We start from the raw sequence: 24,997 nt of genomic DNA, 5'->3' as shown, positions 1-24,997 counted from the left end.
TGTCACATTTATGGTTACAACATTTAAATGAGGAAAAAGTTTTCTTAAGTTCCCTTAGTATTTTCAAGAAGTGAAAAAGGAACTTGAGGAGTAGAAAAAGGGGGAATACAAACCTTTAAAACTCCAAGTGAACTTTTGAAATGCAGTTGAATGTAAGCTCTGGTCTTTCCTATCACACTGTAAATTTAGAAAAAATACTTAGTTAAGCAACTCTTCTTTCTCCAGTACTGTCTAGTAATTTGATGGATTACTCTAAATTAATTACAGTAATCAGTAAATGTTATGTGCTGTAGAGCTGTGATTCAAGCATGAAGGAAAAAATGTACAGCAAATTGAATATATAAAAAATGTGTTGCAGGGTTAGCTCAAGGTTTACACCTTGGCCTCTGCCTGTGGAAAAAAAAAAAGGACTCGAGGGTGAAATACTGAAAGCTGATCAAAAATGGAGGAAATGTTCAAGGTCACACATCTTTGGATGTACTGCAAAGGCATTATATGTTAATAAAAGCAGAAGAATAAAGTAAGAAAACAGTACCTAATAATAACTGATACTCTGTGTTGCAAGAGGTGTTTTAAATTTCCTGGTCATTGAAAAGATGTTAAGAAATGCCCATGTCTTTGTGTTTGAATAGTATCAGCTCCCTTCTGACCTGTTGCAAAATGGATTGAGAATTTATACTGAACTGTACAGATTCCTCATGAGGTGAATTGCAAAAATCTGCTTGGACACATATAATCTTCTTTAAAAATATTTATAGAACACAGCTCTTATGAAAATTAAACATGTTCCAGCTGTGTATGGTCCACCTTCTGGCATAGCCAAGTTGTTTTCGAAGTGGTAGAGACACCTGTCCTTGCTAGTCAAGGGAAATTCTTCATGGTAAAGTTGCTAAAATGAAATGAAATTTCATGGGTTTGTTGTGTCTTGGTTTCATTTGAGAGAAAAGCTGGTATGATTATAGTAAAGTTGGGAATGAGTTGTAGGTCAGATGTGTACCTAGCTGTGGAAAAAATATTAGTTATTTTCTTCCTGAGCAACAACTACTTGCAGTGCTTCAGCTCTCAGGATAAAATGGCGGATGTGATTCTATTATGCTTGCAGGCTCTTATTGGGAGGTTGGTTTTTTCATATTACTTTTTTTTCATTAATAGTGAAACTAGCACCACAGAAACTCAAGGTGTTTTTTTCTAGGTTTACTCAAAACATCTATGGGAAGAGATGCTAATGCCAGGAGTATAAAAGCTCTGAATGGATGTCTTTGCAAGAAGATGGAGTTCAGCTATAGCACGGGGGATGGCTTACAAGCTGAAACAACCATGTTTGCTGAGCTTCCCTTCTTTTTCAGTGCAGCTGTCCAAAAGGACAGGGCATGGCCAGACCTTTTTCAGGGATGTTTTCCAGATGTGTGAAAAAAGTCTTTAAAGGGGAAGGAGTATATATCCTTTTTTAGTTTTCCAGATTCTAGTATTTTTCTGGCCATGCTGTCAACTATATCAAATCTAGCTGAAAAAAAAAAAAATAGGCAAAAAAGGGAGTGTATTGAAAGAAATATCTCTGAGAAGTGGTAGTGAGGCAAGAATGAGCAGATGTGGACAGAGATGCAGAGAATCTTTCAGCTGATATCAATGTAAAGGGAAGTTCTAGATGCGACTAAAGGGAAGCAGAGATGTTGGTATGTCCTTTGGCTGAGATTTTGCATGGCTGCAACACTTCTGTGCATTTTGTTAACCACTTCTGTGTAGGTAGTGTCTACAGTTGTGCTATATGCAGTGTTCTTTGGAAGCTCCCTGAATTTATATCCCAGAAGTCTTTCTTCAACTATGAATATAGTTGAAGATGAAATAAGTTTTTAAAGTCTTGCAGGACTTTGTAAAAAGGTGTTGCTGATAATTCTTCCACCTCCCTCCAAAAAATAGCAGCAGCATAACATCTGAGAACTACATTTTGTGTGTGATTATCTTATTTCTTACTCTTAGGCCCTAAATTGAGGTGAATTTCCCCCACTGATATATACAAAAAGGATATTTGTGACTTTTCTATTAGTATCTTTCCCCTACTTGTCTTTTTTTCTGTTTGCTGCTTTTCAGAGACTGATGCAATTCAGTTCACCACCGTTTCACTAAATATTCAGCAACACAACAAAGAGAGTAGTAGTAGTAGTAGAAATAGTAGAAGGTGTGAGGAATCTGCTATAAATCCTGCTGTGGACTAGTTTCTTCTACTAGTTTCTTCTACTAAATTTCTAGTTTACATATATATTCATCTGCGGCACCATTTTGCATCTACTTAAGCCAGTTGTCACCTGGGCCATCCCAGTGCCTACAGCCTCTCACCATTCATATCTGGGTTTAATGCTTCCTGATTCGTACAAAAACTCACACCTGCAAAATCAAAGTAATTTGTTTGGAGGTAGCTCAGGGCTTCAATTGGTGAAATGAGGTGGTAGGGTGCTAAAAGGAGGGTGTGACTCTGGCAACCCAAATTTGTATTAATCTGAGTAGCTGTGGAGAGTTACTACAAGGTTTGGTCTGCCCATTCAAAAGCTACTTCCTTCTCCTGGTCTCAGTGCTGAGCCTGTGTAAGGCCAGGGACAGCTACTCTGTCCCTATAGTCCAGGAACTCAGCAGCAATAAGAGCTGCTGTCTGGTGGGTTTCCTTGAGCTTGCAAGTTCATGATTTTTTCTTTCCCTTTCTCGGAATCTTGCCATTTCTCTCTACCTTGTTTTCAAAGGCACTGGTTGTTGTCTCCTCCTGTTGCATTTATCCTCTTTTAAAGTGAAGCAAGATGCTGAGCAGGTGAAACATTTCACTGCTCTGAGAAGTCCTGTCCCCTTCCACATTTTTTCTTGTAATGGAAGCAGTCAAGGTATTTTAATGTAATGCATTAGTGTTTTGGCATAATTGCTGCTACACTTCAGTCACTTCTGACTTGCTAGTTAGAAAGTATGGGTTTCTTCCAGATTTGGGAAAACAGGAACACCCTAATACCTGCAGAGCACAGTAGTGCTTCAGCCTTTGAGCGTACTTAATGCCACAAGGAGGTGGTGAGTGAGTTTTAGAAACCTTGTAGACACTAAGCAAGGGTTCCACTGAAGTGAATAGTAGTATTACTTGACAGAGGTTGAAGAACCTGGAGACTGGTTTTATGCGTTGTAAAAAGACTTCCAGCTGGTAAATTATAACTATATAAAAGGTTCTGAAATTAAAACTGACAGAATTACTGATAAAAATTTCTGGATCTCTATTTCAGTGTTTTATTCAGAAGTATTGAGTTAATTAGTTACATATACGTATGGAATAACTACAGACTCTTTGAACTGCCCTGGGACTCACCATGGACATGGTATTTGACACTTCTGGGAGTGGACTTTGCATACTACTGCTTTCATCGCATGAGCCATGGTAAGACTTAACAAGATTTTTGTGTCTGAACATACAAAATTAGTTATATATTAATAAAACAAGGTATTAATTTTTGTTTCTGTACTCAATCTACTTAATCTATACTTAATCTACTCTAAGCATATATAGCTGCTCTTCTTTCCAAGGGCTAGGAAAGACAAATTTTAAGCATGGAAAACAGTCAGTGCATCATACAGTAAAACATGATTTTGTGAAAGGAAGGAGTATCATTCTGAAGCAGTTCAACAGAGACAGTGAAGTATAAAAAAAAGTAAGGAAAAAAATAGTAAGTACATAAAATTTTGGGTTCAATATCCCTATATACCTGTATGAAAATACAGCAAAGTACAGATAACTATTTCAAAAGAGTCTGGTGGATGTAAAAACTAGAGAGCAGTAAAAAGCAAGGTGGCCAAAATAATGGAGCCTGTGTAAATCATGTCAGCCATTTCTGTACATACATGTCTGTCTCATTACATATTTCTGTTCTCTAGTGAAAACAAATATTAGCTCGAGCCTTTTATACCCTATCTGAAAATGCAATAACACTTTCTATCAATCCTAGCTCAGAGCCTGACCTAAAGTCTGTAGCAATGAAGTAAAAATCTTTTTGTTCTCTAAGAGGCTTTGGACTGGACTTTTCAAAGCTGAGTGCCCACAGCTCACAGAAGCTGTGGGATGTAGTAATGATACTTTATGTAATGTGCTTTCAGAAAGGGAGAATGCTTTGCTTCCAGTAGGTCAGTGCAATATATGGAAGTAGGTAAGAAAGGAGCCTGAACTGGTGCAAGGAGTGGGAGAGAGGAAAGGTCCCTCCCAGGTGGGGATGGCAGGCGGGTGTGAGAACAATGCAGGGTGGGTGTAAAGGGATAACAATGGTGGGGGGAGAGGGCGGGAGGTGAGGAAGCAGGGGGAGCTGGAACAATGTGTCGAGGGGGACATCACGGCCGGGAGCCGGGAGCCCTGCGTGGGTGTAGAGAGACTGGGAATACGCTTCACAAACAATGACATTAACAGTGCTGGCAGGGCTACAGCCTCAGGCTGAGAACTGCACCAGAGCAGGAGGCTATTCCTGTGTTTTAAAACAAAAATAATTGCCTTCAAGTGTTAGAAAATCACTAGCTTGGCTGTGCTTTCTCTGGAGTCATTGGTAAAATTCTCACTGGCAGAGAAGGGAACAGGGCCATCTCAGCATTCTCTAAAGCAATGGATATATTTCTGTTCCTGCAGCAACTTTGCATTTACTCTTTTCTGTTTTTGATGGAATACTTTGGAGCTAATCTCAATTGGTGTTTTAAAAATAAAATACAAACCAATTCTATATGTAATGGAGTTGAAGAAACTGTAGGAAAATGCTCCTCTTCTCTTAAGAAGGTCAGTGATGAGCTATTCAATAAATATTAATTTACTCTTCTTCAGGTTACAGAAATATTGTTTGCTGTTAGATCTGTGCTACTTAACAGGGAACTGATGAAACATTATAGAAAATCACTCTAACTGGAGATTTTAGTTTAACCAACACTCTTCTCTGGTCAAACAATGACGAAATCCGTAGCAAGGCAACACAGCTGCGAAAGTCAGCTGCATTGGAAGTTGCCGAGGAAATTCAAGGAGATAGTTTTAAAACGTCGTGAAAAATATCTTTGCAAATTCAGAAGAAAGGGCACTGGCAAAGTTGCTTGTACAAGCAGACAAAACACACCTCTGCACTAGAAAGTGACAGGGCCTGGTGGTTCAGGCTTGGATCCTACAGCAAAATTAAAAATTAATAGCACATGTATATCCCAGGAAGTTCAAGCTGTGTGGGCTAGCCCTAATTGTTTCAAACTGAAAAGCTAAAATTCATATACATTTTTCTGTTGTTTCTTAGAACTTGGTATAATTTTGATTCTAAGAATTATCATCATGATGTAGCTTTTCTCGGCTGCAAGCAATAATTTGGTAACTCAATCCCCTAGCATTTTTACTACCTTATTTCATGTTGTTCATGAATAACTAGATTTTTCATTCTACTATTTCAGAAATGGTCTTGAATCACTACAGATTTTAAAGTTTCTTCTGTAGGAGAAGCCCTACTTTGCAATATAAAATTTTTACCCAGCATCTGAGGAGATATTTTTTCCTCTTCACTATATGCATGTAATAGCTATTATCCTAAACTGAAGTTATACAGCAACAAAAGGAAGTATTTTTAGGTGTGATCTCATTTTGCAAAGGATAGAGTTATTCTAAGTATGTACTTGTGTTTTCCATTGTTTGCAATAGCCACTGAAAGGTTAGAAAATAAAATGTTTCACCACTTACTCCAGCATTCTTCTGGGTCTGACCCAAAGGCCTTGGCAATCAACGGGTCTACTTAGACACTGCTCTTTTTCATGGCATTTTAATGAATTTATAAATCAATGTAACTTTTACCTTTGTTTCAGTAAAAACACCTGTAATGACTGTACTACTAAAAAAAGTATGCTGTAAAATCACAGGTTCTATTTGATTTTTTTTTTTTTTTTTTAGGGAAGGATATGTGTGGGTTTGGAGGATTTTTACCAGGTATTTTAGTCTAGCATATATGGATTACTCCTCAAGTTTCCTCTCCAGGTGCAGAGACCTTGTAGAGTTGGTCCTGCTAGTAAGGGAATTTGGTGGTCCCAGAGCAGCGCTGAGCCCCAGCACACCCTCCCCACCCTGGCCTCCCGGATACTCCTGTTGCAGACAAATAACAATGGCAGTAAGGAATTTGGAGGCTCTGTAAGCTGATTTCTTCAGCAGCCACACCTTTTAATCACAGGGGAAATCTAGATGAATCCAGATCCATGCAAAAACACCGGGTGCGGGTGCAGAGCCCAGGTCCTTGCTGTGAGTGTCTGGTGACCAGCTCTGGTGTGGGGGGCTCTGCCAGACCCAGGGCCACCCCTGGCCTGAGCAGGACCCCGGCAACAGCTGTGTGCTCAACCCTGTGCTCCAGTGGGGAATAGTGGGGAGCTGTAAGGCTCTGGTGCTCTGTAAGGCAGTAGTTTTTAATTTACACTTCCTGGGGGATCACATCCTGCAGAACAGAGCGTGTTTCTGTCAGCTGGGGGAATCTCCTATCCTCTGTCAGGCCCTGGAAGAAGCTGTGTCTTCTTAACAGCAGCTTCCAACACCTCTTCTTTTGTTCTCCTTTAACTGCTGGGGAATTTCCATTGCTTCAGCGTCCCTCCCCTCAGACAACCTGGGAGAAGTGAGTTTCCTTCGGCAGGGCCAACCTCCGCAGCAGCTGCATTGTTCTGCCTGGGCCCCGGTGGCCGGTGTCAGCCGCTCGCCCCATTGTCCGCTGGTGGCTTCCAGCCGCCCTGCGGGATACGTGACATGGTCCCTGTCAGCGAAAGGCCGAGCCAATATGAGCTGATGGTTTGAGTTACATCTGAGGTCATAAAATAGACCTTAACTGATGAGTGTATCCTCAGCAGATTCCCCAGCTGCTACATAAAATTTTGAGTTAATGGTGTGTCTCTTAATAATTCTGAATTTATTTGTAGTGCTTGAGAAGTGAGCCTTCTACACCAGGTGTATTGTAGAGCAATAGATTCCAAGCTTCTAGGATTCTCCCACCCCACAAGACTGACCTTTTGGCTAAGGCTAGCTTCTGAAAGGTCAGACGACAAAAAAAGGAACCCTAACCTAGAAAACTAATGTCAGCATTGTCCTTCAAAAGACCGTGCCTCAGACTGTGGCAAAATGTCTCAGCTGAGGATGTTCAGAAATTTTTCTTTATAGGACTTCAAATGGAAGTTTTGTGAACTTTTCAACTCTTGTTTTAAAGAACTTCTTTGAAAAGGGTGTTTCTCTCAGCCATGACATTGCTTCTGCCTCTTCTCCCAGTGAGCATCTTTTGTTACAGTTCCTTCAGCAGCAGAACTGAGTTCAGAAGTTTCTGGCTGCTCTTTCCTACACCCACTGCCCACTCAGTCCTGAAAAAAATATCATGCATGGAGACTGTGTGCATAAGATCACTGAAAAAAAACATGTTAAAAAAAACCACGGTTCTGTTGCATTTCTTTCTTAACAATTCAACTCAGTAGTCATAAGGGTCAACTTAGCCATGGAGCAGGACATAAGCCAGATGTGCTAGCTGAGAATCTATGGCATTAAGTGGAGACTTGAGAGAGAGCAGACAATTTTCTGAGTCAGTAGTGCACAGGCAGGTTACTCTTTGTTTTATAAAGAGCCAGAGTGGATAAAATTGGCACAGGTAGTGTCTCAAGATTGATGCCATTAAAATTACTGGAATGTGCAACAGTAAAACCCAGTCCTATTCTTTCTGATAATTATATATGTATTGTTTAATAATAATAATCCTAATGTGTTACTGGATACCAGTGCAATACTGTGTTGTTGCATGAGGAGGTGTGTTTAACCTTGTTAGAGGAAAACACAACTCAAAGGCTCAAAGTCTCTTCACCATCTATATTTGCTGATAATTTTTGGAGGGTGTATTGAAACCATATGATTGTACTGTCTTAATCTATCTGACCCAGTCCTGCCTTTGAAGTCTGCATTTTATAATTTACTTGTCTGAACTCAGTATATTAGCATGGACTTGCTATGTAGATTTTATATTAACAATTGATTTTTATATTGAAGTAATTTTTTAAAGGGTTTTTGATTTATGGGAAATTTATTATAGTAATATGATGTCTGACTTTTCTTAAAAGGTTTGCTTTTCAGGAAAATCTGTATTCCTCTAGAAATACAGCAAATTGCAATGCTCTTTTACATGCCAAGGTGGGGGGAGAAGGTTGGGTGGTGGTATTTTTTAGGCTTATTTTTTCGTGTGGGAAAATGTCATTGTTTACCTGACTGGAGATTCAGTACCACATTGATCATTCAAAATGAAACAAATTTAATTTCATCACAGTAAAAGATAGACAATGTTGGGAACTGTCAAGTGACTGGATGAGGTTCTGCTGTTTTTCTTGTCACAGCTTTTGTTGATTGCAGAGGGAATTGATACACAATCATTAGGAGAAAAATATTCTCTTGTGAATTGTACAAAAAGCTTTTTTTTTGCTGTTCTGTCCGTGGTTTTTATTTTTTAAACAGGCTTGCAGGATATTAAAATGCTGTCCTTACTAGCCTCACAAAAATAGGAAAAGCAATAGCTGGTTGTCATATTTTCTATTCCATTTTCTGATTGATTCTAGTCTAATATCTGCAGGCAATACAACGTTCATTGAAAATAAGTACATAGTTCAGGTGATTATGGCTTATTCATTGCCATTCAAGTTGACTGTAAATAAACTACATCATTTGTTATTTCTATATGCTTGTTTTTGTAACTTGTCTTTTACCATTCTCTTACATTTTGGCAAGAGGAGGTGCTCTTTTACTATGTGTCTTTTAATTTTTTTAAGTGGACACTGAATTTGTAGAAGACCAAAGTCAATCTTAGCAAATCAAGATGTTGACATTCCTTTTCATATTAAAATGTACATCTTGTTGAGAAAGTTCAACTGAAAACTGCATCAATTGCAATGAGGCTTCCTGATATGGAATGTCTTTTATATCCCATAAAATTATAGGAGCTCACTTGTATTGTTTCATGTTATTATTGTTCATAACAAGTTCCTGTTGTTTTAAAGGCTGATTTCTTGTATACTGGCAAGAATAATGTCCTGATACAAGGTGAGGTTGACTCATTTAGTCTGTTAATTTTATTGTGGCATATGCAGATAGCTAAAGCCTCTTCCTATTTTACTTTACACATGGTGAGGTAATAATTGACTTTCTGAAAATTCTCTGTAACCCGAAGTGCTCAGAAGATGGAAATAAGAGGAAATCCACTAGAGAGTTTTTGCTTAATTTTGATTTCTGAATATCCTAAAGACATTCATGGGTGAATGGATTTTCTAAGTATTTTAAATGTCAGAGATAATTAAGAATAATGGTAGTAACAAATCTGCCAATAGGTTGGATGTCAGACAAAGTGATTGGCTGTGGATTTTTGGCTCTTCCTATCTGCTGTAGGATGTGGTCTGGAGTGAGAATGCAATGTAGTGAAGAGGAGGACATGGCTTGTTGCTGTAGGTGAGGAATTCAACTCCACGGTCTGGGTACTACACTACACTTGCCATGATTCTTGTAGATTTCTGTAAACATCTGGTGATAGGTTGTTTTTTTTTCCTCAGGATGCTGGGGGAGACAGGCTTGACTGTTATGAATTAGACCTTGGTATTTATACAAAAGAAATATTTTTTATTTTTTATTTTTCTGATTCCAGAGACAATGTATCTTTTAAATATAATGAAATACATGGTAATGAAAGCATGAGCTGACAATATTATGACACCATTTTTATACCAAAATTCAGGTGGTTATTCCATTTCCTCTCAGCACTATTCATCTTCTCTCAAGCTCCCACCATGAAAAGACCTGGCAAGCTCCCCAGTACAAAATGAAAAGGAAAGTATTTCTCCATTTTCCTTGTTTGTCATTTTAGGGTTGGGAAAGTGGCCAGCACAAGGTTAATAATATTTTTAAATATTACATATTTTTCTGCTTTGAGGATTTACATAATACATTTGCATTCTAGAGACTATGTAGATATGCATTACTTAGAGGTATGGGTGTCTGGAGTGTAGAATTTCATCTTTTTTCCTACCTGCAGTGCCTGGGTTTTTCCTGAGTTCACAGATTAGGGAAAAAGCTCCGGATCTGCTTGTACAAAAGCAAATTTGCAACATGCTTTCTCAGTAAAACAATAGAAACTGTGGTGAAGTGGGAGAAGAAAGTTTGTTACAAATTAGCATGTGTTGGCCATTCAAAAAAATCAGCTGTCTTCACACATTTGCATCCTTGGCTATTGCTGCCCTCTAGGCTGTGTTCAAATTTTAAACACAGAAAAAAAGAATCCCTTTCATTTGAGTGGAGATTGGAGTATGAAAGCATCCAATTCACTGTGCAGGGAAACAGTTCATTTGACATACTTTCTCAAGTGCGTTGCTGAAAACCAATGAAATGGTGCATAACACTTGTATTTTTTAAGGCGTTATAGAACATAAACTAAAATGTGAATTTTCCAAGTTTTAAAGTTAATCTCTTTGTAGTTAGTGAATGTGGAAGAAGCTAGCTCTTCTAGTAACTTCCAGTACTTCTGCAATAGTTTCAATATCTTACTGAAGTTTTACCTGAAAAAAGTTTGAAATAGTTCTCTTGCACACTGTTTGGCTTCCTAAATGTTATAGAACCACATTCAGTCAGGTTACTTCATAACTGGAAGAGAGAGAAATGTATGTTTGGTAGTTCAACTACTCATTCAAGGAAAGAAGTCTAGCTATGCCTATCTTCTCTACCTTTTTTGTTTTTTTGTCTTAAACTTTGAATATGAGTCTTATGCTAGAAACTTGTATTTCCTGTGTAAGTGAAAACCCACCTGTGAATGTATATATCTGTTTCCCTTGACTTAATTTCAAGTTACTTCACTTCAGCTAAAGGTTATTATCTATTTCCTGAAGAAGTTGCAAAAAACTTAATCTAGGTTCATTTTAAACCAAAACCAACTGTGGTGATTTTAGAAATGCCATCTCTGTTTATGATACAGCAGCTCCGCACACTGTCTTTCTAGAGGACTGTGTCACCTCCGTGTTTTACCAACGTGTTGAAATCAGTAGATCGGCAGATCAGCAGTAAAAGGTACCAAATACAACAACTGTTTTTAATCTGTGATGTGAAACTGTGATTGTAAGGAATTAGATTTTGAGTAAAAGCACACTCCATATAATTCTTCAAACAACCAGCAGTGGTAACTATTTTTTGTCACAGTTTTGAAGTAGAAGCAGAGGTCTAGAGGAATGAAAGGCATTGTTAAAACAGCCCATTGAGGTGCTTGTGCTTTCTCTGTTACAAAAAGAAGTGTTTTTCTTCTCTTGTGCTAGTAAAAATTGCCTGGTCATTATTGCCCTGTCAGTCTGTATAGTTTTAGCACTATATCTGTATAGTATTGCACTATTAGTCTGTGTAGTATTAGCATGGAGAAAGAAATGAACAGAACGCTATCTCTGCACTTCAGCTCTGAAGCAGCACTTTAGCTAATATGCACTGTGAAGATTCAAACAGCTCTTCTGAATTTTCTTTTCAAACTCTGCAGAATTTAGCTTTGGAGTCTCTTGACAGTCTACCTGCAGGGAAAAGTAAGGTGCTTCCTGAGGCTGGGACATGTGAGGTGGGGACACAGACCTGGCTCTCCTCCTGCGGAGATGGGCCACTCTGCAGGGCTTGGAATCACACTTCTGTTCCCCAGAGAGACATGGCTAAAATATCCCATTTCTACAGTATTAGGACCAAGGACAATGAGAAATTTAGAATGCCTTTTTAATGCAGAATAAAAGTCCATTCCATCCCCAAAAGGCAAGCTGTTCCTTTCAGGATATTACTCAGGTTTCCAGAAGTTCAATGTCTGTAATAATTTTCCTTGCTTGCTAAAAATTTAGCGAGGCCATTACCATTTAAAATACTTTATTTTACATTTCAAGATTGGCAATTAGCATTTAAAGTGTGTCTGGAGCAGACAAAACATTATTGTGTCTGGGCAATGCTCTTTGCAAGTATGTTTCCTTCAATGCATCTTTATTGCCTTAATAAAGTATTTAAACTGCCAAAACTTTCTTTTTTTGAGTAGGAAGGGCAATCTTTTCTGCATCACACTCTATCTAAATTGATAGCATGCTGGTGGAAGTTGTAACTTAATAAAAATTACCAACCAGATTTTTTTCCCTTTTTCTTTTTTTTTAGTAGCTTAAATTATCAGTAAATCCTTTTCTGGTATATCTTTTTTTTTATAACCTACACTATTTCTCAATTAATTTTTCTCAAGGATCAGTAAATGTCAAACTTGATAAATTCATCAGTGCTAACTATTTTAAAAGTAGAATTAATTTTTTATTCTAAATGAAGAGATGCTAAACAGATTGTAAACATCCTGTTGCAAGAAGATACCTACAATATTCACATGTATAAAGCTGTATGAAAGACAGGTACTAAATAGGAGTCACTCAGCTGTTTGATGGTCTTTATAGTTGGATTTTGTAAAGTACTTGCATTTAAGAATTAGATGATGGCCGCTGGGCTATCTTTGTTTGCTGCATGGGAACAGCACATTTCTTTTTGCTGCTGGGAAACAAAAATTGTGACTAATCAAATCATACTGGTATGTATGCGTGAGTAAGTGCAAGATTTTGTGACATCTAGGAGGAGAATTCTTGATTCTATCTAGTTATTAATTTTCCAGAAACACTTAAGAACTTTCCTTCTGGAAAAACTGTGACCATTCTCAGCCTTTCTGATGAGGATATTACACACACTCCCTGTAAAATGGTGTGGCTCTTGCTTCCGATAGTGCAGTGCAACCTGGACATTTGATGTTGTAAAACACAGGAGATATTTTCCCGTGCTACTTTTAAGTTCTATAAAATTTGAATATTCCTTCCAATTTAATGAGCAAATATCGTAAACACCACTGTCCTTCTAAGCATACCCTGCCATTTTATTTTTGTAAGTTCAGGAGGGACAAAGCTATTGCTAAGTATGGAAAGGGAAGTGCAGACTCTCAGCCTGTAATAACACTATGGCATGTGACATGATTTCACAAGGAGTCATTTCAGGCATCAATGATGTCATGCTCATGGCTTCCATTACCTGGAAACTGGCCTGTTAAACTGAGACAAAAAGGTAGGATTTTATTGATTTTACAGCCCAGTGGTGTAATGAAAATATATGCTTTATATGAGTGTCATATATTTTACATGCTTTTATGCTTTATTTTATTTTACATTTTAGTCACTATTAACACATACAGATGTTGAGATCCTAAAATTAAGTAGTTATAAAAATTAAATCTTGTATTTTTTAAAATGAGGTAACCTATACTGTGTTACACAACTAAAAATAAAAGGAGTTTTTCACCCCAAATTGTCTTTCAACTTAATTTACTTCTGACTGGAGAGTAAGATATTAAAAAAAATCCCCAAGCAATATAACAAAGGAACTCTTCCTGTGTTGTTTGTTGGCTAGAAAGGGTGTGAAGCAGGAATGAGTGAACTTGTCAAAGCCAACACTCAAGTCTTTCCTACTATTTCCAGCTTTGCTCTTCTTCTGATGTCTTACCTGCTCATGCTAACGTGACTTTTTTTATTATAAATATTGTTTTGCTACTTAAGCGTGCAATTTTTTTTGTGGTTGATTTAAAATTGAAAAATATATACAAAAATATTATGGAGAAATGCAGGATTAAGTATGTAAGCTTGTTATATCATTAGCAGATTCCCTTGGACCATATGGCTAAAATGAATCTGAGTCATGAACACTTTGCAGCATTCCTATGGGATAAATGACAATGTGTAGAGTTCATACTAAATGATAGAATTTTAAGAAGCTGTAATAGTAATTTTTCTCTTTTGTCTTTAAATATGGGTATAATTGCTACATTTGCCCCTCTTGTAAAAGCACTTCACCAAGCAGAGTTAAGTTGGAAAGCACGAAGCTGGTTCAGAGAAATTTTCGGGAAGAAGTGCATGCAACCTCAGCTAAGCAGAAAACTTAAAAAGAACTCCTTACATAGTTTGAATTTTTCATTTCTTGTCTGCAAATTTTTGCACAGCAGTTTCAGATTGGATCTCAGGACAGATATATGGAAACTTTAAATACAGCAGTGTATTTTAATTACTGAACAGTAAGAATAAACAAACTTTGATTCAGAAATTATTCACATTTTCCATTGCTCAATATCTATCTTTGGTGATAATAATTTAGTCCCTTATGGTGCTTGTTTTTCATAGTTAAACTGCATATATTTTGCAATGGAGATGAGTTTCATTGCTCCCTTCTGTAAAACAGGGGAAAGGTAGCACAAGCAGATGATAAGACTTTGCTAGCACAGTGGCAGAGCAAGGGACAAACTCAGGGATGAGTTCTTAAGGCTGTTATCTTCAGTCCAAAGGCAGTGCTTCCTTTACAATAATTGTGCAAGTTAAGTATTTTTTTAGTAAATAATACATTTCCTGTTTTTTGTCTATCTGAAGTTTAATTGGCATATATATATACACACGCACACACATATATAAGCCTGTTTAAAGGTGTAGGATGTTTTGCATGCATTGCAAATATGACTGTATTCTTACTTCAATTGCATATGTATGCACCCTGTGACTACAGAAGTACATAGTCACAGAATAACAACCACAGTCAGAGGAATCTGGACTGCTTATTTTTTTACTTACTGATATCCCAGGGAAAAAGGTAAAAAGCAGTTTATAAAACCTGGACAAAAGAAGGATGTAACTTTTTTTTCTACTCCCTTGGGCTGAATCTCAGCTGAAACAACTGACAGTTTTTGGACTTACTGAAGGAAATGATGAGCGAAGATAAATATCCAGATGTTTGCTGGCCAGATGTGTAAGGTTACATTTTGGAAAGCATTAATTCTCTACCTGTGTCTCCTGAGAAGGAAGTTGTAAATAATAAACATACTATATTTTTATTTCTACAGTTTGGAGGGAAAAACAGGGGTTCATAGTAAAACTTTGTTTAGTCTTCAGTGTAATGTCTTAAGAACAGTGTAGGTTGAACATGCAGATTTGCACAACATGCAGTTGGGATTTTTTTTAATAGCCATTATGTCTGCATGGCTAACTTAGCACCCTTTGTGCATTGTTTTTAGTTCAGGGGAGATGCGGCTTATGGAACTGTCTTAGTTTTTCAGCAGGATAGAGGTGTGTCAAGTCGGTGGAAATTTCCTACTTTCTGTTCTCACGATTCAGACATTATTTATGACAATAAAAAAATTCAAAGCTTGACTCTTTCCCCTCTTTCCCTTGCCTTTACTAAGTCTCTCCCTTCCCACCTAGCATACAGATCTCCTTCTTTTCAAATAAATAGTTGGAAGTGGCTGCCTGCTCATACAGCAGCACAGCCCATTTCAGCCCGTGCTTGCTTGCAAACTTGGGAAGAGGAAAGAAATGTCTTGTTAAAGTCAAGTAAATAACTTAGCTGCTAGGCAGTAGGAAAAATATTGGATTTGATTTTGTATTATTCCCATATGGGTGAGATATATTTAAAATTGAAAAGGAAACCACCTCCCTTAAAACTTAAAGTGACAGATTTTCAAAAATTGGCAGCCAATTTTCGCCTATAATTGTACTTAATGTGGAAGGGATTTTCCTCTGCTGATGAGGGATAAGAGGGTCTTGCCACCCTACTAGCATAAGGCAGAGGAGGCCCCTTCCAGGATGTAAAATTTGCTCTCCAGATATTTCTCCACTTCCTTGGGCTAAAGATCTCCTGAGGACTGGAAACTGCTACAGTGCATGGGAGGTGATTAACTCATTTATATGAGCTCCCCACTCCTTAGGGAGCTTCAAAACAAGCACGTTAAGAGTGAAAACTTTTAAAAAACAAAACAATAAACAAGAATAAAAACCCAAACCAAGACAAAACAAACCAACCAGCCAAACAAAAAAACCTCAAAAACTCCCACCAAAGCAAACAAGCAAACAAACAAAAACCCCAAAAATTCCCCCCCAACTTTTAACAGGGTTATTCTTTCCCTGGGCAGGCAGTGTTGCCACATGCTGCAGCTTGTTCTAGCACTGCAAATTCCTTTAACTAGCGTTGCCTACGATTTTAAATGCAAGCACCTGTAAATGTTTTTACTGATGTGCTTATGTAGACTTTTGTTTTTTGTTCCCATTCTGCCACTGTATAAACATTAGAAAATATAACAGCCATATAATTACAGGAGCCCAATCTTTTCCTCATAACATAAAGAGCTTTCACAAATACTTGTTTTGAAGACACAGGATTTACACCTGTGTGAATACCAAATTTCTTTAGTGACTTACCAATTTCTTCTCAGTCATGTATGAGAAAAAATGGGCTCTGGAGCATGACCTGAAGATTGGCAATTGCAAGAATGTCGAAATAACTTGTCTCAAATTCTGTGTAATGCTCAAAACATTGCTGAAAAGTGTTACGTGCTCAGGATGAGGAAAGATACTAAGAAGTGCAGAGAGAGTGTGGAAGTACCACCAGATGCAATTCTTGTTTAATCTTTGCATACAAAGAGAGAAGGGGAGTTCAGAAGAGAGAACAGGAAAAAGAGATGGAGAGTGACCATGAAGAAAAAGTGACAATAGAAGTGGCTTAATTCTGTTCCTGGGAGTTCAGCCCTGGTCCTAGGATACTGCTGTTCCCCATGAAGAGAGACCAAGTTGCTAGTCTCTGGGAAAAAAAACCTTTAGCCAAAGGTTGAGTGTGGGTGGCACTTGGGTGCTACCCCAGCCCATCACTGCAACTATGGCACCACAACTCCCAGGGGAGGTAGGGGCTCTGGACTCTACCACCACTTTCAGCTATGATTTCCTCTAGCATGTGGGGGAATAGGAGAGCAGATGGACAATCTGCTACTCAAACTAGTAGTTCCTCAAGAGTGTCATTGTGGTTTATGAGTGGCCAAGTCTTGCAATATCATCCCCTCTCTCAAAAACATTTTTTTGTGGTGTTGGCTTTGAAATAATTCTGAGAATATTTTTCCTTGGGTTTGATTTTTTGTGCCTATAGGATAGACTTTCGTTGGGGGTATTTTTGGAATGAAATCATTTTTGTACTAGTTGTAAGGTTTTTTTTATAACTTAAAACAATGTAAGTTGTAACAACACTGGAAGCATTAAGAAATTTTGGATTTCACAACAATTAGAAGGAGAAGCCTGGGACAGGCAAAGCAGGCCACTTTCAGATAGGAAGGTACTGTATGTGCATGTGGAATATGAAAGCATTGCTGGATGGAACAGAAGGATGTGACAGAAAACAGTGGGCATTGAGGCAGTACAGAGGAATATATGCAGAGTAAGGACGAGTTTAGGAGAAGTGAGGAAATTTATAATGGACTGATTTATGGCTACTGTTCAAAGTTCAGGGATAAAGCCCTGTGTTATAGAAGCTGTTAAAAGGCTTGCTTTTAATTACAAAATTAGAGTTTGCACCAAAAACGAGTGAAAGTCCTGTTTTTATATGAGACAATAAGAAATCCTGCAGTAGCTAAGATACACTTTTGCCATGAAGTTGGGAAGCTCTGTTTGGTCTGCTAGAAATACTCTAGTTGCTTCCCAAATAGTTACGCTTCTAAAATTTATGATTGCCAAGAAAATATAATGATTTTCCAATGTTCAGAGCTAGCAATAGTAGTTTTTAGTGGATGAGTTGGGTAAAATTGCTCTCTACACTGTTACCTCTATGCTGTCATAAAGGAAAAGGCAATGGCAACTAATAAAAGACCATACTTTTATGTATATTGTTATTGTATACTTTTTACCTCTTTGGAGAGAGCTAAGGTTTTTTTCATTTGCTTATGTTCAATAAAAGGCTGAATTAATATTTTTTAGTTGCATACAGATTTATATCTATTAGTCAAGTAACACAAGCATCCCTTGAGAGGTGTGCTACTGAGCATTAACGTAATTGCTGAAAAGTTTCACGCTTTTTTTTTGTTGGGAATAATATCCAGTATGTAGTGGGGTTTTGTGTGAGGTGATAGCACAATATTTTACATATTAATCAAAATAATTCATAGAGCTTACTTCATCTTCCACTCTAGTAGGATATGGTTACTACACAAATAATTTTAGGACAGGAAGTAAGAATAATACTGTAATTAACTGAAATTGCAGGGGAACTTAGGTAGTCAGAATGTAATTATGCAATACAGAACTCAGTCAGGAAACAGGATCAACTTTCCTGTTCTGAAAAATGCCACATGATTGCTAATATTTATAAATGGTTTTTACACATCAACTGAGTGATGATGCCTGTGACAGAGGAGCTGCCTTTAAAATTATGCTAAGCAGTTGGTTCCTTTCTGACTCAGTGATAAAGATGCTTCCTCCAGAAGCAGCTGTTAAATTTCCTTCTTGCAGCACAGATTTCCTTAACGATGTTACATCCAAACATCAACCCAATCTCTATTACTCTGTCAGAATTAATTTGATTGCAGTATATCCAAAGTAAAGTCAAATTGAAAATGACTGAATAAAACTGTTTTATTTTAGAAAAAAAACCCAAAAGTGCATGTTGTGTCTATGATATGTCACACACTGACATAAGAAAGTTTAGTGTGGCAGGTACTGGTTTGTGAAATGCACAGTTATCTCTAACTTTCAAAGGGTTACTAGACCCCTGCTGACTTTGGTAGAAATTGTTTATTTAACCTGTATCACTGCTGAGAGTGTTTGCCATGTGGTTCAGGAGTAGTGTAACAGAGGTAAGGTCAGAAATAAACTGTGCCAGAAGAAATAGAAAACAGGATTAGCTACTGAGTAATGACAACTAAAATACAAATGCAGGGAATGATACCTAGTTCAGGAAGAAATTCACTGTATGTGTGATTTGTTCCAAAGAGAGCTTTGGAATGATAATTGAAACCAAAGTGTTACGGGCCCTAAGTTTGACTCAGGTAAATGCTGTATTGGCAGTGGCTTTGAATGCTAAATATTAGCACAGTCAAATGAGCGAGAGTGTAGTCCAGAGTGTAGCTATTCATTCCCGTACTTGAACCACAGCAACTTTAATTGTAGGCCTGATGTTATTCTCAAGACAATTCACCTCTGATTGTTTTGTTAACTTATTATTTCTACAATTTTGTTTGCAATACTTCTAAGGATTTGAAATGTAAATCATAGACAACTATGTTAAACTTTGAGAGTTTACAGTTGTAAGCTATTTTGAGACTGCTATTTATTTTAAAGTAACAATTTTTTTCTTCTAAATTACTGTTCTATCTATAATTGAGAATAACACCATGAATTCTTTATAATCCACAAGGGTGATGCACATTAAATGTTATTTTGTTAAAGAGGGCATGATGTAATGCTGATTACAGTCTAGTATAAAATACTTATGATACTGCAATCTGATACTTGATATATTCATATATATTCATATAAACATAAAAAGAATATTATTTGCAATGCAAATTAAAATTGTTAATTCTTCACCTAATTTTACCATATTGAATAACTTATTCTACAGGGTAAAATCCCAATAAGTCCTCTGCCCTCTTAATGATCTTGATTTGTTCTGCTTTTGGCATGTGTATTTGGATGGAAATAAGATTTCAGCAAGCAGTATTATTTACATTACAGGCCTAAGGACCAGTCTTTCTCATCAATCAGCATCCTGAGCTCCGGGTCTGACTTATGACAGTTCTGTGCCTTGCTTTAAGGAAAGGTTAAAGTAACCGAAAGTGTAATTCTGCCTTTTTGGGTTCCCATACTGGTGAGCAGATCAGCAGCGAGATACAAAATGTTAATCCTTCATACTCACTAAAGTATTTCTGACATCATGAGCTTAATTTTTCAGAATTTCTTAGGGAAACAGTTGCCCAGACTGTAAAGAAAATGTTTTTACATGGAGCCTTACTTTGTTCTGACATTTATGCAAGGACACAATTCGCCATGAACCTTTTAGTCTTCCTCTTCCTTCAGAGCATAATGAAAGGAGCCTATTCATCCCAGTCTCTTGGCATTTTTGTGGAAAAATAATAGTTCAACTGCACAGGCCCACTCCTCATCTGAAATACGAGTAAGCCCCAGTGCTGAAGCAATCTGTGCCCACTGCATATTTCTACCAGGTTATTGGACCATTGCCATTGTTAATAAGGTTGAACCCAAACCCACAAATGAAAGAAATAGATAAAAATACTTAAAATGTACCTATTCTTATAGTATAAATATACAAAAGATCACATTAGAAAATGTATGTTGTATAACTGTTTATTATTTCGTTTGGTTTTAAAACATTTACATAGACAGAAATGGCCCTCACTCATTTTGTAGTTGGGGAATTTTCCTTTGGGAGCAATGGCAGGATGTTTTCTGTTAACCTCATTTATTTTATTTTAACTAGAAAAGGAAAAACTTTTTTAGCCAATTTTTTTTTTTTCCTCCTTGTACCTAGGTAATAAACTTGTATCTAAAAAAACACTTGCTAGAAAGTGCTGTTATCTGTTTAAAATTTACGGAAACGCTCCATTTTAATGGTACAATAACTAATGCTCAATTATAGAGGAATTCCTCCGGAAGAACAAGTCATGACTGCAAGTGCCAAATAAATCTAGTGGTGTGACATGGATAGTAAAATTTCATAACAATAGTAATGTGAGAGCTATGTTTTCAAAGCAGATTGTGTTGATAGTGCTACAGCTGACCTAGCCGTGTTTGATTTTGTGTGTATCTGAGGCATAATATTACTAAATGATTGAGAATTGAACAGGATGACTTACTGTATATTAAGAGAAGACTCATGAAATTATATCTGGATTAAGAACTTAGAAGAAAAAATTATGTCATGGCTGTAGGATTGTATAAAAAATAAGGAAAGTCTCATGTTTCTTTCAAAAACCTGTCTTTCCTCAGATGGGTACCGTTACCTGCAGTGTTGTAACCCAAATGCATGACCATCAAAATAAAGCAAAACACTTCTTAAATGCCTTACAAGAAGGAAGAATATTTAAAAATTGAAGGTGAGAGATCAGTGAGGAGAACCCTTTTCAAAACAGGAATCTTACAATGTATAATTAATTTAAAAACTGAATTGCTACAGGAAGTGTCTAGGTGTAACATGTAGGATAAGAGTTACAATTTCACTGCTACTATAAGTTGCAAGACTGCTACTATGATTAGAATTGTAGCTAGGAGGGAAATGGGGAAAATACTTGGATTCAAAATGCCCTCCATGTTCTTGTATTTTTTTCCTCTAAAGATTCTTACATCTTAAAAAGTGAAATCTGTTCTTTTCAGAGAAGATGTCTATGTTTAAATGGTTATATTTTTACTAGATATTAAGGAGAACAAATATTAGTTTATGCTTTTAGATAATATAAAAAGAATTTATGTTGCTGAGAAGTTTTGAATACAAACCTGCAACAAAATTTAATGCTATTATTCTATTATATGTTAAAATATTTGCTTTAAAGTTCTGACAAAAGATATTCCATACCTCCTTTACTGTTGTGATTTAATTTTTTTCCAGAGCATCTGGTAAAAATGCAAAGCTGACTTCTGAAGGAAGTCTGTTCCTCATTTACATTATGGAAATATGATGGATTAAAGAGCCAAAGTTTTCTTGCAATTTCAGATTTCCAATTAGATGAGACAGTCCTGGCAATAGAAAACATATTTTTATTAAATAAGATTAATTGTTTTTAGGAGTATAGGGGTTTTAGATGAGAGGTTTTTCATTGTTTTCATTTAAAAAGTGAATCTTTAATTTTCTAGTTGACTGAAGCAATAGTTTTTCTAGGAGCATGATTTCCAATGGTATAAATTCCATACAGGGTGCACAAAATCAGATTACTTTTTGTCTTTAAGAAGCTGAAGAAATGGAGGACTGGGTAATTCACTTTACAATTCCTTATTGAATATAGGTAACATAAGGAGCATAAATAAAAATATTATCTCTGAAGTAACTAATCATTTGGTTACTGGAAGTATAATTCCTTAGCACAGCACAGGGACTAATAACTGCAGTAAAAGTGGTTTTTCAGTGTCTTGGATGTGATGATGGCATTGACATTTTAAAAGAACATGGGTAGAATTCAAAATTAGTTTACCAGAATGTATTTAATATTCAATCATAATATTAATTTAAAAATAGTAAGTAATCATTCACAAGTACCAAATCCTAGATTTTAAAATTTAAGATATTAATTATCAAGTTATATAAGTCTGTGGAAATAGCAACATTTTGAGAGGAAGTATATACACAAAGCTGGTATTTAAGTATATCTGTTTTAGCTGAGTATGTATGTGGGTGAGTGTGTTGGCAAGGATTGCAGATAATGTCTGAGAGGTGCTTACATGTGTGCCACAGTGCAGTGACTCTCCACTAGTTCTGTGGGTCAAGTGAAAAACTTTTCCATTGTTCAGAGTTCCAAGCATTTTGGAAATTTGAAAATTAGGTGACCTGAGGAAATAGTACAAACATAGCTGACCTTGAGATGGAGAAAATAAAAGGGTGGCAAAGAAGGGTTGAATTTCTTAGGAAGGTGATTCTAGTTTGCCTGTCATCTTTGGACAAGGGATTGTGAACTATTGCAAAGTAAGAACTGAGGAGGGTTGCGGCTGTTGCTTGGAAGATTAGGGTGTCATTTGAGTTGGAGCCTCGTTTACATGTGGAAAAGGTCAAGGGAAATGTTATTGGGGATGTGCTGAGACTCTAGCACTTCCCCGCTGGCTTGGGAGGGAGGGCCTTTCCCTCACTGCCCTGTGACTTGGAATGTACTTTACATCCAGCCATAGTGGAGGAAGTATGGAAAAGTCATCTTTGCAGGAAAAAATGTTTTTGAGCCTGTGCACATTTAATAGGTGGCTATTTTTATGCACTTATGACATTATAAATATATGGAATAATTTCTATTATAAAATTTATATTATTCTATATTTACTTGAGGCAAATTAAAACCTTAAGACACTTTGAAGTGTGAGGCCACTAGGGTAACAAAATGTACTGTTTCTTAAAAATACATCTTTAAAGTTGAATCATGCAACTGTTGAATGGCAAGCACCTTCTGATAGTCAGTGTCCTGAAACTTTGAGAGCATCCCTGTGATTTTTTGTATATATATTAGCGTCAACTGCTACTAAATGTTACAACTATTGAGTTGCACACATGAAAATATAGCCATAGAAAATGCCTAAAGATTTTTGTAAGTAATATTCATGCTATAGTTTTGCAATGCCACTTTCAATATGTTTTTAATTTCTTTAATGTTGAAAAAATAATTTTTTTTTTTTTTTTTCAATTATGTTGGTGATGTCCTCAGTATGAAGACCTCTTAAATCAGAACCTGAACTTTCCATTTGCCAACTCAAAGTGAATTGTCAGTCACCCATTCAGGTCCTGTCTTGGAAGTCATGGACTTGTGAATCTCTTTGGCTCTACTTTTTGGTAGCATAACTTGTAAGGTGAGATAAATCAGTACTCTGAGATAAGCCAGACTATGATGAAATTTTCTAATTCACTGGAATAACCCCAAGCCATGATCCTGAGTCAGTGTGAGGATTAAAAGAATATTTATAGATCCATATTTGACCTGAGCATCAATATCTGCTGTTTTTTAAAAAAGTTAAATTTAAGGGAGAGCAGTAGTACATTTTCATGTCCTCAGGGTAGAACCTAAAGAATACTTTCCATGAGGGTCTGAAGAACATTTGCTCTTAGAGAATGACTATGTTCTATTGTAATTGCTCATGTGGAACTACCTGCTGGTCATGAAGACATTCTTTCCCTAGGTTTATTTCTGTTAGCCATGGAAAAACACCTTATTGCAAGCTCTAAACCCATGACAAAACAGGATTAGTTTGTGTTAAATTTTGCTGTCTTGGTTTGCAGTATGCAAAAGAGCTAATTGTGAATTAGCTTGGGTAATTTTACGCAACCCATGGTCACCTAGGAATGTCTTCACACTGGGTGACATACTGCATTAAGCAGGAATGTATGCCCTCTCTGAAATCATCCTGTGCTGGCTGCTCTTTCTCTGCCTGTGGAAAAGTTTGACTGTGGATTAGGAGAGCATACCTTTAAGCAACCTCCAAAATTTATGTTGCACAGAATCATGAGTAAGTATTTGGGAACTGCTTTAATTAATTAAGGCAGTTACATAATTGCTGATATTCTCTTTGTAAGGGTAAGCTGATTCAGAAATTTGTGGTTTTATAAAAGCATTTTTGTATGTGCGAAATGGGTCGAAAGAGAGAAAAATACGGTTTTGTACAGCAGCTGACAGATTCTTGCTTGATAGCAACGTGTGCATGTATTTCTGAATGAGTTTTCCAACTGCTCAGTGTTCAGGATGAGTTTATTATGAAATATTAAAGTACCATTAATATCCTCTAAGCAAAATAACAGCTTTTGTGTGGGGTCAATGTTAATTTTACTTCTTTCCTTACTGTTAAAATTGTCCATCATGTGAGGGATTTGCTTCACTGATCTACTCTCCCACTAGCCAAAAAAAAAAAAAAAAGCACATTCTAATTTAAGACAGGTTAACCCCCATTTCTGTACACAGTAAATGGACATGGCAGGGACAGAATCTTCATTCCTTCTGTCTTATTAAACTTAGAAAGCAGTAGTCTTTAGTTTAATAAAGGCCCTGTCCTCCAGCTGGATTTGTGAAAGGAAATGCTCCCACACAGAGCTGATTTGAAACTAATGCTTCTTTTATGTGAACATGTTATACTTAGATCTTATGGCACTTGATACAGTGAATACAATCTACTAGTCATCAGTATTTTATAAAAGTGAACAGTTTAGTCTGTGATGTCTCAATACTCTGTCATATTACAGACTTCTATTTATCATTTAAATAATTTGCACTGTATAGTGCTCATGGTTTCTTTATGTTTTTGCTTTCTATATTCACTTTGAAACTTAATTTAAATTCCTTATGCCTTTTGCAATAAATGACCAATAAATGCTTCTTGCACATTGTTCAGTTTATAGTAAAGAATATTCCTTTCTTATTGGTAATTGCACAGCAGATTATTATGTGGTGAAAAAAAAATCCATTCTTTT

At 36.7% G+C, this 24,997-nt stretch overlaps 1 protein-coding gene across 2 annotated transcripts in view; it reads left to right on the top strand.

Annotated features, from left to right (window-relative positions):
* The window catches only part of AGMO (alkylglycerol monooxygenase), a 186,023-nt gene that overhangs the window by 16,852 nt on the left and 144,174 nt on the right, over window positions 1-24,997 (top strand). For both annotated transcript variants that reach the window (XM_058833349.1, XM_058833350.1), the window contains exon 3: window positions 3,252-3,403. In XM_058833349.1, coding sequence (XP_058689332.1) covers window positions 3,252-3,403 — 152 coding nt within the window. The remainder of the gene's footprint in view (window positions 1-3,251; window positions 3,404-24,997) is intronic.

This window comes from Poecile atricapillus, chromosome 2 (genome assembly GCF_030490865.1).
Source record: "Poecile atricapillus isolate bPoeAtr1 chromosome 2, bPoeAtr1.hap1, whole genome shotgun sequence".
NCBI classification, from domain to species: Eukaryota; Metazoa; Chordata; class Aves; order Passeriformes; family Paridae; genus Poecile; species Poecile atricapillus.
Note: the sequence above shows the minus strand (reverse complement) of the source record. Positions and strands in the feature narration are given on the sequence as shown.